At 36.3% G+C, this 18678-nt stretch overlaps 1 protein-coding gene across 1 annotated transcript; it reads left to right on the top strand.

Moving 5' to 3' along the window:
• The first annotated feature begins 1112 nt into the window (after positions 1-1112).
• On the top strand, positions 1113-17709 carry LOC139149000 (glyoxylate/hydroxypyruvate reductase A-like). The gene is made up of 9 exons (XM_070720490.1): positions 1113-1332; positions 4178-4346; positions 7302-7381; positions 11126-11222; positions 12006-12126; positions 14936-15003; positions 15251-15335; positions 16421-16465; positions 17465-17709. The coding sequence occupies exons 1-9, from the start codon at positions 1200-1202 to the stop codon at positions 17549-17551; spliced, it is 885 nt and encodes a 294-aa protein (XP_070576591.1). The 5' UTR covers positions 1113-1199; the 3' UTR covers positions 17552-17709.
• Positions 17710-18678: the final 969 nt, after the last annotated feature.

Consider the following 18678-nt stretch of genomic DNA (forward strand, 5'->3'; position numbering starts at 1 on the left):
AGTTATCTTACGACTGAACTAGCCAATGAACTAAGGCTTTCTTTAATAAAGACTTCGTTTAGGGCCTACATGCTAGAGACAGTGCACAATTTTCTCCTCAACAAAGTCATTAAAAAATTTGATAAACTTTTGCCATTTTTGATGTCTTGATGCTTTTTTGCTGCTCGGATTTTGAAGTGTGTCAATGTGTAACTGTGTCCCAGTGGTTATATTTATCCTATTGAATTGCATTAGTTTCAATTTGTTTGTATAATGTCATTTCAAAGTCTCTGAAGTAAATTACGTTATTTTTGTAACTCAGACTGCTCTCTTGAAATAAATAAATGAAGAATAAATAATAATAATTACAACAACAATTGATATACATAAATTATCCGACTGAAAGACTTTCCTGAAGAAGGTATGTATTTCCCGGTGAACGTGTTGAAAATTATCGAGTCAAAGAAACACATCGAATAGCGTGTCGTCACCTAGAAAAACGAGTACAGACTTATTTAAGTCACGTGACGGCTAACCTAAAACAATTATAAGCATGTGCATTAGTTTTGCGTATGTGTTGTCTATTTCTTTAGCCTACATACTTTCATTCGAATCTTTCGACTGAAAGGATATTTACATATCAATAAAGTTTGCATATCCTTCCTTAACGGAAAGTGGCCTTGTTGTTGAAAGTGTAAGTGTTTGATTCTAGCAAAGAAGGGAAGCCGAATAATTGAGGGCGTATTTCGAAGAGTAGGAAGTTAATTTGGTATGAATGGCAAGATCAAAGTTGTCCTAACGTGACGTATTGTATTTGCCTGATTGTGTAATCAGTGTTACCGTGTTATGCGATCCGTGTACGCCTGCAGCCTTGTTTTTTCATAAGTGGGGTCTGACCTTTGTATTGAAGAAGAGTCCTTATGTTTTGGTTTATCATTCAAAAGCAAGTACTTCGACGACGATACAATATGGAGTACCCATGGCCACTGCACAAAGGAGTGACCGTGCCCTACTATTACCATTATACTATTGCCATTATAGTCTATTATACATGTAAGACAACTTCAGAAGACCCGCGTCAGGCAAAAGCACAACTTAGGCTTACTTAGGGAGTTCACTTCCACATGAATGAGAGCCTGTCCTTTTCATACTCGAGTGTCAGCGCATACTGAGTGGGTTGGGGTCAGTTTCACGCAGACTGCGACGCGGGCTACTACAACATGGAGGAAGCTATGGAGAAGTCGCCGAGGGTTACTATCGCAACTCATATACCTAGACTTAGCGAAACTTTCGCGGCTGAATGTCCCGACATTGTTTTCAGACAAGTACGTTTTACTCGTCCCAAGTCTAGCGGTAGGTGATTAAGACAACATTAACAGTCTACGTTAACATCACTTGAATTTATCATGGATCCTGTAGTGTCCGCTGTGTTCCCCTTTAAAAACAAAGGCTCCTTCCTCAGTAGATTTTTATTTGCGGAGACCGCAGTGTATATCGGTTCAACAGTAACGGGATGTCTGGCTGCCCTGTGCACATTGTACCACATGGGTATCGAAACCCATGACCCAGTGCCCGGGACAAGGAGACCTGTCCCGAGCGGTGCTGATCATTCCTGAGACAGCTGGCATCGGAGCGTTGCCGAACGCATGCGCACAGACCTTTATTTACATATGTATCTTTATCAGTCCTTAGCTCTATAATCTAAGTGTATCCATTTTACATCATCGACAAAGCGTTCTAAGTTTGAGGTTTAATATATTTTCAAATGCAATTAGATGATGACGATGTAGTTATAAGGCAACGTAAAGCACTGCGTGGCAGAGCTAACGAGAAAATCTATCAGGAAGTTTTGCTCTTGTTTTGAGGATATCACATCTCGCCCTTTTCAATGATTATTGTTATATATTTACGTTAATCGCCTGCAGTTTAATTTTAGTGTCAGCGCTATTCGTAGTATCATCACATGTCACAGTAATGCATTTCGTAGGCTGTTTGGTTACCCAAGATACATCAGCGCCGAAAAGGTTTTTGTCGATCACTGTGTGATTTGTATGTCAGTTTTTCCGAGTTAAATCAGCATTCAATGTCAACGGTCATCTGGAAAGAAATAACAGTCTCGATGATGCACGTTGTTGCAAGTGACATGATATTACGGATTTCAATCCTTCTCGGTGTATACTTAATTCTGTTTTGTTGTATTTATTATCAGGTGTTTGTCATTTTTGCCAGGATTTATTTTTATAGGAGTGTTTTTTAGTCTGAAATAAAGTGATGGTATAAATCAATGTTCTGAGATTCTAATGTCCCAAATATTTCGAGGAGACTGAGTCCTTCTTCTCCATCGGGTCCACTGCAATCAATGATCACGAAATGTCCACTGCAAAGTTCGGAACTCCTTACATCTTTGCATGACAAAAGAATAATTATGAAATAGTTATGTATTGTGTGTTTTTTAAAAGGAAACAAATTTATTCACAAATAGTGACTTTGATGGTAGATATGTTTACCATCAACACTAGGCGCCATGTCTACATAACCGTAAATAAGAAAAGCAAACGAAAACTGTACAAATAATGTCTTGAATAACAAAGTGATATGACCTGTTCAAAGCGCAGTTTAACCGTCAAGGCGCTTCTTTCACCACCAAGTCTCATTGACATCTTTGTGATCTATGGAAGATGTGTAAATTGCTGGCAAGGAGTTGTCTCATAATCTCCATGGTATTTTAGTGTTTGGATGGTTTTTCTCGGTCTTTTTTATAGTTGGCTGGTTTTGAGCATATTGTCTTTGGTATCAAAGCCAAGGCATGCTCCTAAATACCCTTGGATGATGGTCTGAATCTGCAGTGGATCAAATGAAGAAGGAGAGCTAAGTCTCTTCGAAATATGTGGGACATGAGCTCAGAGTGGCACATTGATTTATACTAGCACATGATTAAAATAAAGTAATGATAAAAATTTTATAAAGTGTCGAAATTTAATGCCAATAGAACTTCAATTAAAGGTGTAGTCTTTCATATCTACAGGTAAATAGTTAAACTGAGGAATTTTTTGGCCATAAATGGCGTTTTTAAGTTTCTTTCATGCAAAACGTGCATTCATTACACCATCTTGTCTATTTGTTTGAATTTATAAGGAGAACTCGTTCAGCTAAAAGAAGCAGATATTCAAATCCTACAAGAGACAGAAGTTCTGGTGTGCGAAAATGTGTTTGTCAGACTGTACAATATGATACAATTATATAGGCATGTGATATGAATGTGTACATAAATATGTGGACACACACATAACATTTGAATTATATATATATATATATATATATATATATATATATATATATATATATATATATATATATATATATATATATATTACAATTATTCTGAGCTCTGTACATTTCATCACTCTCGTTTGATGTACCTGAAGAAGCTCTGGCTATAGAGCCAAACGTCGTACGCAAGAAATACATCTAAGTCTAAGTCTAGACGAAATAACCAGAGTGTCAACATGCTTCTCTTAACGTTTTTTTCGTATTTACGATTAATAAATGAAAAACACGTTAAAAAGTAGCACGCTGACACTGGTTATATCGTCTAGAATTAGATGTATTTCTGGCATACGACGTTTCGCTCTATAGTTTTAGCTCCCTCAGGTACATCTAAGGAGAGTGGTGAATTGTACAGATCTCAGAATGCTTGAAATTTTAAGATAACAGTAACATTATTTGATTTAGCATACACAGTAATATATATATATATATATATATATATATATATATATATATATATATATATATATATATATGTGTGTGTGTGTGTGTGTGTGTGTGTATGTATGTGTGTGTGTGTGTGTGCACGAAGAATATAGATGACTTCGGGTAAAATTACATTGCTCGATGCCAAAAGCAGAGCCTTATAATAAAACAAGTACTTCATGTAGGTAATAACGTCTGTTGCTGAAGTTTTCATGCCCCTTGCAATCTACGGTTAGATGCTGTGTTCACAGCTCACACTGATTTGTATTGTCAATCGAATGTTATTTTATGTGAAGCATCTTATTCTGGACACGAATATAAGCACCTTAACTCCTCAACAACTCTTTGTCTATACTACTGTCATCTCTGCCACCGATGCTTGTGATGAACCCCGCACTGTCGTTTGAACTGTCAGGTATTAAAATTTTCCTCATTTGATACTCAGGCCTCGATAGTATCTTTAAGGCTTGGAAAGAAGAAAGTCCTCCTCATTTCATAATTACGAGATCTGCTGGTTTCTCCGGCATGGACATGGCAGACTACGTAATCGGGCACATCATTGCCAGAGAGAGAAGGTTCAAGGAGATGGCAAGGTGTCAAGAGGACTGTATCTGGTAAGTCTAGTGACGGAAGCAAAATGACCGGAATTTTTTTTCATTGTTTTCCCAACAATTTTTATCTTAGACATCAACTGCAATGTGCATCATACTTGATACACCTGTATCAATATTGAAGGAATACTTGGAGACGCGCTGACGATAACCTTTCTTTATGGATAAGGAAGAAATGAAAATAGTCCAACAAGAACTTGTTTTAAATTGGAGATAACTCTGTATCACACACATGCATGTCGAATATATGTTGTTCTGTTGCACAGTTTACATGTCTAATGCATAGCACAGTATTGCCATAACTATTTTTTTTCAAAACTAGTACGCTAACAACCCTAACGGTGTGTCGTAAATATGCATGTCGAGCTACTGTGAGATAACTAAGAATGGCCAGGTTTGTTTAGGATAATGTACTCTCGATTCTCACATTCTAATCAGTACCTGGTGTTGACCTTCATTCAGTAACTTACAGTTAGTCCAATAGCACCATAGCATACGGGGCCTGATCAAGGACAATGACTTGATCTGTATATTTCACTTTTGCCTGTTAACGTTTGATGGAACGCCGGTCACTTGCACTCAAGATATTCGTTACAAATCTGGATTTCTCTAGATTTGTTGGTATTACAGGACGAATAAAGGGCTTCACGCGAAAGGAAAGTGTGAGAGGAAAGTCAAGTATAAATGTTCGAATACAACGCGATATAAACTATGTGGCACAATGATCCTCAATTAAATTTATTCTTTCAAAGAATTAAATGTAATATAAAATTGCACTTATCACATGTGTGATTTCACTCATTTTTATTAATAGAGAAAAAGTAACTTTCATATGTTGTCAGACTGCTTCTACACGTATGATTGAGTGAATGTGTTTTGTGCACTCAGTACACTTACACAATAATAAAATGATTGTTCGGAAGATACGCGATGTTATATTGCTGGAGATATAGACTCTATAAATCTTCGTACGTTTGGATGGAGATGGTGAATTCAAGAACTTATTGCTGGACTTGCGGTAGCCAGCAAACAGAACACTAGCCTAGAAAGTTTGAGCGGCTAAGCGCCAATGATTGGCAGGCCATGACGTATATGTCACATGTCTGGTGACGTAGAAGAAGCAGCTCGAAGACGGCATGGGGCCGCATGGCCGCACGCGGCTCGAGTGCAGTCGATTTTCAAGCTTTCCGTTCAGACGTTGTGAACGTCTGAACCGACTCAATATCAAACCTTTTAGTGTGGGCGAGACTCAAGAACATTTAGTGAGCATTCATATGTGGTAAGAGAGACATTTTCTGACAGAACGATCCATCGAGCCCCGACCACGTGTGGGCGAGTGACGTAGCTACGAGTGAAAGGACAGGCCGGAAGCTTGGGCGCGAATGGGAACTCACCAGCCTATATGGAACTTCTGTGCACCTTCAACGCTACGCCGGCGCGCCGCGCTACCGGACCGGACGTCAGGAACAGTAACTCTCAGGTTTAGTAGATAGACACCCTTGTAGGATAACATGGACCTTGTCCTCGTCCTTCGAACCGCGTAAACTTTACTTACGAATCCGAACTTTCGGCAGAATCGAAATTGTACTTCAATAATCTCACACACACAAGTGTAAGTCGATTTTGTATGAGTGATTCTTTGCCGCTTGGAGGGACGTTTATAGTTTGGATCGTGGGTGAAATTGGTTTGAAAAGTTGGCGATTGTTATTTCCCTACAAGAAGGCTTAGAATAGCATGAGTGTTTGTATAAGTTGTCTGACACTACGTATTGATTGACGTTTTTTAGTGTCTACTTATACCAAACTGTTGTATTGTTTAAATATCAGTTTTGAGTTAAAGCCTCACTGCTGCAGGCTACTGTTGTTTTCTGTACACTTGTAAAATTACTACGGTGTGTTCAAAGTTTGAGATAACTTTTATTTGTCATAGTGACCGGAAATACTGTAGAGTTGTCACTATTAGACTGCTGAGTTTGTTTTGAGTGCACACCATATGAACAGAGAACTGGTGTATTTCTATGTGTTATGAGTAAAGCCAGTTTAAAGACATTAAGGCGTACTAGCACATAGCTATCATATTTTCAGTGTTACTACAACAAGTTGTGACATCACGGAAACAGTTTCTTTGGTGTGTTTCTGTCAGTCTTTGCTATAGTTGTTAGCGAGTTGTCAATCATTGTAAGATACAGGGGTATCTGCGAATACCTGCTGTTGTTGTTGATTTATTCTTTAGTAATAAATATTGTTGTTGGCGGAACTGTTATGCCAACTGATATAATTGTGAGATAGCTTTCTATTGTGCATTTAGAAGTAAATACCACCTATCTGAGCGAACTATCGCGACCAGGTTAAGAGGTCTCAGTGGAACGAAAGTGAGGAACATTTTAATTGTCAGTTTAGGCACAGACTTTCATGCTGTTTGACAATATACTTTTCTTATAGTCACGCCTAGCACAACTCAAACAAATTTTTGTCAACTCTCAGGTGTGACACACTCAAACCTTGAACTCAAATACTCGCATCGATATGTGTTACATTTCACGACACTTTTATAAGTGTTTTTGAATAGCGCTGCCGCTTGAAGTTGTACTCTCAATGCAGACCACACCGTTACTATGATTTTTCATCGAGCAAACTTTCCGATGAGGGGACCAATCGCCTGAAGTTTTATCACGGTCCCTCTACAAATATTTGTGGAGGGACTCTGGTTTTATCAATATTTTAAGCTGGCGCAAGTTCAATAATCGTCAATATCGATGCTAAGGATAATTAGGCCTAATCAAAGATTTTCCAAAGTAACTGCAGTGATAATCAGAGTAATCCAACTTTTATACACTACCAATGTATTTTATGAAGGCATTAAACTTTAAACTTCTCATTGGACGTTAAATGATTGATAACTGTTTTGCTGACATTCCGAGCTCTAACATAATGTTTTACGTCTTTAATTTCTGTTAGGAATACAGAATTTCATAATTATAGACCAGTGTCAGACTTAACCATAGGAATACTTGGTGTTGGAGATGTCGGATCACAAAGTAAGTCTCAGAGTTTTACACACAATATACCTATTTGATCGTAGACCCTCAAGAAATTCATTCATGACCATAATCACGGTAATCTTTTGTAAGCATGTCTGTTTCATTGGTAGTACAACTGTTCTACCTTTTTAGACGCCGGAGGGGGGGCATATAGATTTGGCGCCGTGCGTGCGTACGGGCATATACGCAGATATCTCAAACATGGCAAAGCCGATTTCTTTTAAAGTTAGTACAATGATTATACACTCTGTCACGGTTATATAATCCAATATGGTCGTGTACCGGCCATTTTGTTTCCATTTTCTTAATGTTTAAAGCGTTATGCGGGTGTACCAGTACCGATTTCATTCAAAGTTGGCACAAGGACAACACATTATGACTTCCGCAAGCATGCGAAATTATTCTTGGATATGATACAATATGGTCGTCCCGAGGCCCTTTTGTTATGAATTTTTATGGCAAGAGGTATTACTCAGACATGCCTTCCTGATTGAATTCTTTGAAGCTTGCCACAAAGATAATACACCGTGACTACATATGCATGAGAAAACACTTAATGATAGGAGCCAATATGATTTGGAAAGTCTCGGAATCCGATGTTGAAACTTGCTGAATCCGTACGCGAATCTGAATCTGTATCTGTTTGAGATTATTTTTTTACATAGTGGACCAACTTTAGCAAATATTTATTTATTTATTTATTTATTTATTTATTTACACTTTTATTGAACGGCCGAGTTACTTGTACAGTAATTTTCATCGGGGCTCAAGCAAAATTACAATAATTACATCTACAAAGGAACATTCATTTTCACATAATCTTTCAAGTCAGATTTAAAGGTGTACAGAACAGTAGTTTGTTTGATTTCAATTGGTAAAGCATTCCACAGTTTGGCAGCACGGTATTGAAAGCTACGTTGATCATATTTAGAGAAGCATCTAGGTACATAAGAATCCTGGTGAGAAGTAGACCGTGTATGATGACTATGTACATCATTCTGAGCGGTAAACAAATCAGATAAATACTGTGGGCCATACTCTTTCAAACATTTAAATGTTTCAATTGCGGTGAAGTAAAATATTCTTTGTCTGACAGACATGACATTAAGTAATGAAAATAAATCCACTGAAGGGAAATCAAACGGAAGTTCAAAAAGCGTACGTAGAGCTCTTTTCTTAAGTATAAACACTTTATCAATATTCTTATTAATTGTTGTGTTCCCCCAAACTACACAGCAATATTCAAGAATACTCTGGAATAGACCATAGTACAGTACTATACGCTGATCAAAAGGAATATAAGTACGAAGTTTCCGTAAAAATCCAATGCGCATACTCAATTTCTTGCATAAATCATCAATATGAACATCCCAGGATAAGGTTTCATCTAAAGATATACCTAAAATCTCCCCCGAAATAACTTTGGGGATCTTGGTATCAGCTATATAGACAATGGAACATCGGAATTATTCAAATGACCCAACATAAAAGGTGAAGTTATCAAAATGCACTTTGTTTTTTCTTTGCGTTTATACGCATATGATTATTGGTTATCCAATTAGAAATTGGTAAAATATCACAATTTACAGCATCATTGACTTCACTAATACACTTTCCCTTCGTAAGTAGTGTCTGATCATCAGCATACATGTGGAGGGTGGAGGAATCAACAGACAATGACATATCATTAATAAATATCATGAAAAGTAAAGGTCCTAAAATAGACCCTTGCGGCACACCTGAGGTAACACGACAAATGGTCGATCTACTACCCATGTTATCCACAACCTGTTGACGATTTGAGTGATAACATCTAAACCAGTTAATCACTCCATCAGATAGCCCATAAACATGTAGTTTAGCAAGCAAAATGTCATGATCTATAAGATCAAATGCCTTTGATAGATCAAGCAGGAGTACACTATTCAAATAACCACTGTCAACATTACACAAAATTTCATCTGTTAAACGGATAGAGCTGTTTGGCATGAGTAGTTCTTTCTAAAACCAGACTGAGTATCGAAAAGAAGATTTAACATAGATAAATATTCAAAAAAAGTGTTGCACACATGTCTTTCAATGATTTTCGAAAGAGCTGGTAAAATTGAAATAGGACGATAGTTTGACATATCACTGATGTTACCAGACCCTTTGTAAATGGGAACAACTCTAGCACATTTAAAGACTCTAGAGAAAGTAGCATGATCCAAGCTCTTATTGAAAAGGTAAGTAAGAGTAGCTGAAATTACAGGTGCAGCAATTCTTAAGAGCTTACAGTTAACATTATCAATACCCGTGCATTTGGCTTCTTGTAAAGATTTACAAACAAAATCATTCTCTAGTAAAGGAAAACTGAAAGAGGGAACATCACGTGACCTGATATTATCTTTAATTGATCATATTATTAAATTTATTTCATGGAAGAAACCCAAACACTGATAGAGGATATAGATCCATTATTCTGCTAAATCAACCCTTCAATAAGTATGTAGCATAAACATGACTACTACTCATTCATTTATAATTGATCAACCAACAAACACACAATTTGACTGTGTGTGGTCCTGTCTTCATCAACGATGATTTGTTGATAACATTGTACACTGGTTTCATTTGATTTCTTACCATTTCTTCACTATTTGAACACATTTTATGTGTACAGTTTAAAAGTATTGAGGATTTTGCTTTACATCGTAAAAGAAGACGAAAGGTGTGAAGACCTGTGACTGAGAGAAATTTTCAGTACATTACATTTGCTTTGACCCTTGTTTCTAAGTTCTTACGTTACTAAATTTAAAGTGTTTCTTTTCATCTTCTATCAATCACTCTGATATTTGATTGTTGTCTTCTATAGAAAGTCTCACCCAGATTGCCAAATTATGATGCAATCGCCAACATTCTACAAATTTACAATAGCATATGAATGGCTGTTTGGTTAGTATATCTCTCGGGAATTCTCCATTGAATAACTACTAAACAGAAAAATCACACAAACTGAAGTTTATAATTCCCGTCATTTGCAGAAAAATGGTACCGTAATATTATCCGAAACTGATATTCTTGTCCAACACTTTCGTGTTTTTCGCTTTCTGAAATAATCGTTTTGGATAAACAGTCATATTGTAGACCATTTGTTAGAAAATAAATCAAAATACATATGCAATATTTTGTTCTTTTATCAAAATGAATTTTATTTCGTGATGATGTGCTAGTGGTTGAATATTTGACAAGATGCTCCGTTCAAATTTACTAAATTTTAAGGAAAATCTATTCTCGTCTTTGCTTTTCCTTCGTCTTGGCGCAGTTTGACGGGCCAGAGTGCAAAGGTTAGGCACTTTTTGAGCTGACCTGCATACCCAACCTACAACCAATATTACGTGTATCTTTATGCACGCCGCTTACATATGTCATGCTTCTACCACACCTATGACATCGTTTCTTGCATTGGTGTAAAAACAATACATTTTTTTTCTGCCCTAAAAGGGCACGGCAGCAAATTTTTATCTAGAGACGAGAATCAATCCAGCGAACTTCGATCATTCAAGTGATCAACTAGTCGAGAAAAGCATTTATTCGCACAGAAGAAATGACACGGAAATGTATGAGATCATTCAAAATGGATTAAGTATAATATACATGCATATTGAAATATAACAGAACATTGTTATCCCAACAGAAAAAAAATTGTTCTAAATGCTATCATTGAAGACACATTGATGCTGCTTTCTTTGTGTGTTTTAGTTGCTAAACAGTGCAAGAGCCACGGCATGACTGTGTGGGGATTGGTGAAGCACGAACATTCAATCAGAGAGAGAACGTCTCACGTTGATGTGTACAAGTGAGTATTCCAAATTAAACCATACATCTTTGCCCATGTAGGCCAAAGATTTAAAATAAGTCTACACGTCTTACCTATAATGTAAATATTTCACTGTCTAAACAGAAAGAATAATTCATGTTCATTTGGTACACTACTTGCGATACGTGTGTCAACCCTTTTGATCATAGCTCAGGTGAGCATGCAAACATGCACATTTTTTCAAGGTAAATTTGTCAGATTCAAACAACAATGAAAACGAATTGAAATACTACAGTCTCAGTGCTACATCTACATGCAACCTCTGAACTTTGATTCATTTAGGTCATGTAAAATGAAATATGTCTTCTGTGGATATGATGTCCTCCTTCACGCTCATACATATTTTTTCAACAGCCGTCAATGCTTCCACTTTCCAATGTTTCATAGTTCTGAATTGATAAACTTGTTCTGGCTGCTTTAGTATATTGTACGATAGTATTTCTTGTTCTTATATTTGCGACATGTCTGTGCGTGGACTGGTTATTAATTTCGTCACATTATAAAGGGAAACTTTAACACTGGGTTGTCAATAATAAATAAAAAAATAATCCGATCGGCGAGTCTCTATCAGTAAGACGATTACAAGAACGATGTTTTTGTCCGGCCTTTCGGTGATATAAAGAAATAAACACCGTTTTCAAAATCATTGTTTATCCCGGTCTTAAATCAACAATTTTACGATCATGTTATATGAAACGTGAGTGAACAAGGATGAAACTAAGCAAACTTTTCTTACGAGACCCCGAACTGCAAATTATACAGATTTTCTGCAGAGCTTGAGCAGCTTCTAGCAGAATGTGATTACATATGCAACGTCCTTCCAAGCACTTCTTTGACAAGGGGACTTCTGTCGGGGGAGGTGTTATCAGCCTGTGCTAAGAAGGTAAGCAAGTCTCGATTTGCAATTAGTAAACATTGATCCTTAATGTTTCGTTCATCTATTGCAAGAAATGGGGTGCAAAGTTGTATGCAAATGAGAACAACTGTAGCGAAGTGTAGCGAAGCGAAATTAAGCTTAATGTGTTAGGAGTGTTGGTTTATATTGTATAAAGCATTCTGTAAAATTTGTACATTCAGTTTCTTTTTGTCAAAATAAAGCCAAGAAAAGCCAAGAATGGCGTATCTCTTATGAAAAGAATAATTATTCACGATATGTAAATCGATGGGAAGATCGAACTGTTCCATACCAGACACTCTATGTGAAAATAGTCCCATCTTAAACACACTGCGCATTGATATATTTCACTTTAATTAGACTTTTTTCCTAGCCTTCGCTACACTCGCAACACTTCAATACGTAGCGAGAGGGGAGACTATAAAAAGTTTGCACCTCGGATCTTGCAGTGTATTGTTTCGTTCTTTGTAGACTATAAGATCAAAAGAAAAGCGGGTCAAGTTAGAAGGAATACCTGACCCCTTGCGCTGCAGCGACAAGTAAGGTCACGATATCAATAGTTTTCGATGTTAGATAATACAATGCCGGCTTTGCAAAACTTCCAAGCGCACAGATTATTGTGAAAGTTACAGTTTGTAATGATGACTATACTTTTTAATTGTCCATTGGTTTAAATACTTCTAATCTCGAAATTAAGTTTAATCCCCTTCAAAATTCATGGAGGAAAATAACATTTATAATGTTATCACAAAAACAATCAAAACCGTTGAGACAAAAACAAGAAAAAGAAAGAATTAAATTTCTTTTTTAAACGTTAGAATTTAATAGAGTGATGTCTGGTGAAAAGTCACACAACTCAATGCAAGTCAAAAAACTATCAGAGAAGACGGGGCAAGATTATTTGATTGAGACAAATTTGATTAAATAATTGTAACATTAGTAACAACTCGTATTTTCTATTGTAACTCATTGACTTTGTGTTCTGCCTCTTCATGGGCACTTGAAAGTAGAACCGTACGTGCATACTTGATCATGATATCTTAAAGAGGCACTCCCATTTTGTAACATTTTTAAAACACATTTCTTTATGCCAACGGTCGATATTTGACGTGGCGACTGCGCGCGGATCGCGAGATATCGATAAAAACATGTCATTTCCCGAGCGTATTTTTCACATCCCGAAGTTTTACGATCGTTTCTGATTATGACGCGAAATCCCCCGAAGGTTTGTTGTTGTGCTGATTGACGATATTCTAGGGAGTCCATAATAAGTTCGAACGACGCAATTTTACCTCCCACTGCGAAGACTTTATATACAGCATTATGCCTTTACCACAGGTCAGTTTTTGAAAACTTCTTCTTAGCTTTGTCGTTGTCATTATTCTAAATCAGTTGTATTATATTTTTAACCAATACCACATAAACATAAGTTTTTACGTGTTAAATATTAGCCGCCTCCGATGACTACATTTTGTCGTCTGCCACACAGTACGTGTGGTTCGCCGCGCGCGTGGTATGCGTCTATGCATACCACGCGGTGGCCGCTATGTATCAACCGCACGTAACTGGGCTAGTCACCTATGCGAATTCTGGTGGAATCAGCAAAAAAATTTTTTCGTTTTATCACCAAGTCAGTAAGACTCAGCTTTCTCCCACGGGGCATGACCGATCACCGAGGCAAGTAGTACTGTGGCGTACAGCAGTGTCAGTGTAGACTCGTACTCCATAGCTTAGTTGACAATGACCCCAGTGCCGAACGTTCGATGTTCGGAAGCTGAATTTAGGTGGGCCACCGGAATTCAGACTTTTACTTTTTTGAAGACATGTTTTTATCGATATCTCGCGATCCGCGCGCAGTCGCCACGTCAAATATCGACCGTTGGCACTAAAAAAATGTGTTTTAAAAATGTTACCAAATGGGAGTGCCACTTTAATAGTCAGTATTTTGTGTTACAACTCCTTCAATATTTTAAAGTCTTGTGAGTAATTTGCATCTTCAGTTATAAGTGTTGGTTTGCTTTACATATGTATTGGCCGAAAGTTCTCTTTGGATAAAAAGATGAATGGTACGTCCACTAATGTCATATAGGCCCAGCCCTTGTTGTCGAGCCAGGGGTTAAGATGAGAAATTTTATTGTATTGATTCATGATTAGTAATATTAAAGGATAAAATAGAATTAATTGTTACTTGCTACGATCGCTATGCCTAGTGTACCCTTTGATGGAAACAGTTCACTCACGTGCATGATGTCAGACCCTGCAGGTATGGATTTTCTGTCTAATGTGTAAAAATGTTTGACATAAATTGGAAATTTTTACAATGAAAAGAACCTATTATATTTAACTAGGGACGTATCGTGCCATCATTATCTTTGCAATAGTAACTGCACTGCCCAACTTCTAATAGCAAGCTGAAAATTAGCGTTCCGTCTAAACATTGGCAATTTTTGCATCTAGGTATTGACACAGAGGGCACTTTTCTAAAATTAAAGCCCAGCATTCTTTGCGTATGTCCTCGTTCATACGCTAGACATTTTTCTCTCTTTTTCTATTTTTAGGGCATGATAATAACAATATTTTGTATCAGTGAAAGATGGACATATTACTTACTGGCAAACAAAAGAGATATATTTTATTAATGGCATGTTATAAAATAATACTTTGCACGTTTCGTATTTGTTTATTTACGAATGCTCATAAAAAACATGGCAATCCCCATGAATTTAATCGGGTACACTTCCGCTTACTCCCATAGTATATTATGAACCTAAACAGCATTGATTTTTAATCATTTCAGAAACCGATTTTCATAAATATTGGTAGAGGAGATATAATAGATGAAGAAAGCATCGTCTCTGCCATAAGGTATAAATACTTTCATTCAAATCTTTTAATTGTACATCAATGCTGTGAACCTTTGCATCGTATATCCACAGCTGTTAATTTTATATTTCGTGAGCAACTTTTAATTTTGTACGATTTATCGTAGACATACATTTATGGTCAATTTGTTGGATACTTTACCGCCATTGCATCTAAATGTGGACATGTACAGACAAAAAGAGCTTTTAGCGAATATATTATTTCAAAGCCGATGATTTTCTTCCGGTAGAAATGGATGGATTTCAGCTGCCATATTAGATGTTTTACCAGTTGAACCGTTGCCAGCAACCAGTCAACTTTGGAAGATGCCAAAGGTAGCTTTCATGAAAACAAATAATCAGTTTTGTTCCCGTATGGACAGTTATATTGCTGATAATTTGCATGTGCAACAGTATTCGGTTTCCCCTTCAGAAATAACCTACATGACCGTAAATTCATATTCATGTTCAAGGTTTAACTTTTACGCAATGTTTAAATACAGTTCACATCCCTAAATACGGTATTATGAGTCCGATGTTGTATTTGTGTACGAGTATGATTTATGAGAGTCATAATATTTAAAATTTATAGTCCATTGACCAGGGACCGAAACTGCCTTGGGACTTTACAGACATCTATCCTCGAAAAGCCTTTATATAAAAATATTGAAATCAAGTTGTCTATGATTATATCAATGGTGGTCGATAAATCAAAATATTCTATAAAGTGCAAAATTTCAATTTTTCTACAGTGACCGTGGGTGTACTGCTGACTTTGACCATTGACCCTAGTAAAGTCATCATTTCATAATCTGACCATAAAAGCTGTCTAATAATACTTGGATAATATCAAACACTCAGTTTCGGACTTATATATGTATAATTTCATTCATATTTCGAAGATTTGTACATCAAACCAGTTGTTTTGGTTACATAATTTTCATATTAACAATATCAAGAGTAAATCAACTTAAAATCCTCAAAACTAATCTGAAGTACTTTATGTGAACCGATTTACGATCTCAAGGTTTATCCGAATTCAGTAAACGTAAACTTTAGGTTATGTCCGTGCAAAAATTGCATAATTTTCAAATATAACGATCGTTTTGGAGGAGACCTTTCTCTTTGACCTTGCAGGCAATGGTACCAAACTAAGGTCCGTACCATAATGAGTAACTCTGTGTATTTAACGTTTTTTTCCCTTTATCTTTCTCGAAGGTAGAGATATTCTATTTGTTCATTGTACGAGCACCTTAAAGTTGCTCTTGGTCACACCTAGTATTATTATAATTGCAGCGAGATATAAATGTTTGTAGAAATCCCTGACAAAGGATTTCGGAACCTAGTCCATGAATTATTAAGTCATCTATTACATTGCCTTATTTTACACTATTAATATGAAGTTTTTGTTTGGTTTGCAGGTAACAATTACTCCACACGTAGCTGCTCGCTTTCATATACCCTTTGTAAGTACATTTAATTTAAGAAGTTCATAACAGTGGTCCAACGTCGCAAAATCCATTTTTTCGCGATATTAAATGTGCACTTTCTCAAAATATGTGTGCATGACCATATATTTGCACCTATATCCGCGTTTTTTCTTGGGTCAAAACTTTCAGATATTTACATTTAGGTGTTCGGTTCCGTAAGTTACTTTCATGATTTATGACGGAGATAACTGACACTTTTTTTAACAATTTGCTAAAACTCACTCCCGTTATGTTTCGCCTCCATGAAATACATAGAGGTACGTACTGCAATTAGATGAGACATCTTATTTTTTGGCAAGTTAATTGTAGCACTCTGTGAAATTTTAAATTACATTTACCCTCAAGATGTAAGCAAGAATTAGAATAGTACATTTCGAAAGCATTTTACTTATCGCAGACTATAGAGTCACTCCTCATTTCTTGATTGATCGATTGATTGATAGATCGATCGATTCATTAATTAATTGATTATAAGTTCTAGGGTTTTCTGCTCTTCCAGATACTTAATTAATCCCATGTATGATATTTGTTATATTCATAGTTCTTTGATCAGTCGTCACTGTAATTTATTATACATTTGGTTATTAGCCTGGGCATATACCTGATTATTTACTCAGCAACTTTTTCAATCTCTGTCCAATGGTTATTGGTGTTACCTGTATACAGTGTTACGACAAATCATGTCTTTTGTAAGAACAAACATTGCCTGGCTCACTGATTGATTGACAATGTGCAGTTCGTGTCTTTACAAGGTTCGTTTGAATTTACAGTAATTTGATGAAAACTAGTCTTCAAGTGTATATTTCGAAGCCATTATGAAACACGATGCCATTTGTCCAACAACTTATCAATATCATCACGTGAGGATACTTACTATGTAAATAAATCTCCAAAACGAGCGCCAACGTCTTTTAGATTGCCCAATTCAAAAATGTGCGCTCTCTTAATGAAACTGTTCATTTTCGTTTCCTCCAGATGTGTCAGCGGTTTAAAGAGAACTACCAAAAGTTTGTTCGTAGTGAAGAAATGAACCATGTGGTTTCATGGCAAAGTGAATACTAGCAGAAGAGTTTTGTATGTTTAATGTACAACTATAGAATGATACATTTTTCATCGTCTTCACATTCATACACACCACAAAATTAATCATAGTCAATTCTATATACTGAATAAAGTGTTGTATTGTAACAAAGGGTAAGGTTAAAACTCGGTATAACTACGTACAAAATGTCCCCGTCCTCTTTAATTTGCATAAACAAACTACAGAGTGTATTTTTGATATTGTATTAAAACAGTTCATATACTACGTTGTTCTAATTTTGTCAATTTCCAACTCTTTATCTAAGTACTCGCACCCCATTGGGTGATGTGATATTGATATACCCTTAAGGCCACGCCGTTCCCTGGTGTGGAACTTGAAGGACAAAACAGGTAGCAAAATATACATGATATATATTTACACAAAGATGGATACACGATCTAAAGCATGGCGAACATGATGTAATCATTGTACACAAAACTTAACGGTGGTGTGGGGAACTTTTTAGCTATGCATTTTATGCTTAGCTATGCATTTTATGCCAGTGTTTCCGAAACTATAACTTTTTCCGCATAAAGTTACATTAAGGGCGCTTAATATGTTGTAATTGGTACACTTTTCACTCTAAATTGATAATAATAAATGTAAACAAATGCAGCTGAGCACAACTCGATAATTTGTATCCATTGTCACAGTCAGCTACAATGCTGAACACACCAGTTACGCCGTGACATAATTGACAGTATGTCAATATGTTAAAATTTAATCACCATAAAATGCATGCTCCACCGGAAAGGAAGTGGTGCGCAAACATCATTTGTTTTACGGACACATTGAAATCCGCAGTAAGACTTAATTAATTGACATGAGTAATTGCAATTAAGTAGAATATTCGATGGATACATTTTCAAATTTATTAGAAACTTATGATTAAAGATACACGTAAAATCCTGTTTCTTGAAATATTTGAAAGAAAATGTGTCAGTTCTTTATGAGTCAAGTTTTTCTCGTTATTTAAATAAAAATATATTGATATTGTAACTTTCTGTGTTGATATTATTTTTTTGCCGTCATCACTGTATTTAAGTAGAGACACGGGAAATAGTGCTGTAATGGATCGACAAAACCCTACTTTTGTAATGAGGAACCT

Source organism: Ptychodera flava, chromosome 14 (assembly GCF_041260155.1).
Source record: "Ptychodera flava strain L36383 chromosome 14, AS_Pfla_20210202, whole genome shotgun sequence".
NCBI classification, from domain to species: Eukaryota; Metazoa; Hemichordata; class Enteropneusta; family Ptychoderidae; genus Ptychodera; species Ptychodera flava.

Excerpts from the sequence above, each read along its gene's own strand:
- LOC139149000 (XM_070720490.1), top strand. The coding sequence starts at position 1,200 with ATGGAGGAAGCTATGGAGAAGTCGCCGAGGGTTACTATCGCAACTCAT. Across the intron at positions 7,382-11,125 it reads TGGAGATGTCGGATCACAAA|TTGCTAAACAGTGCAAGAGC; the intron begins GTAAGTCTCAGA and ends TGTGTGTTTTAG. Across the intron at positions 15,004-15,250 it reads AGCATCGTCTCTGCCATAAG|AAATGGATGGATTTCAGCTG; the intron begins GTATAAATACTT and ends TTCTTCCGGTAG.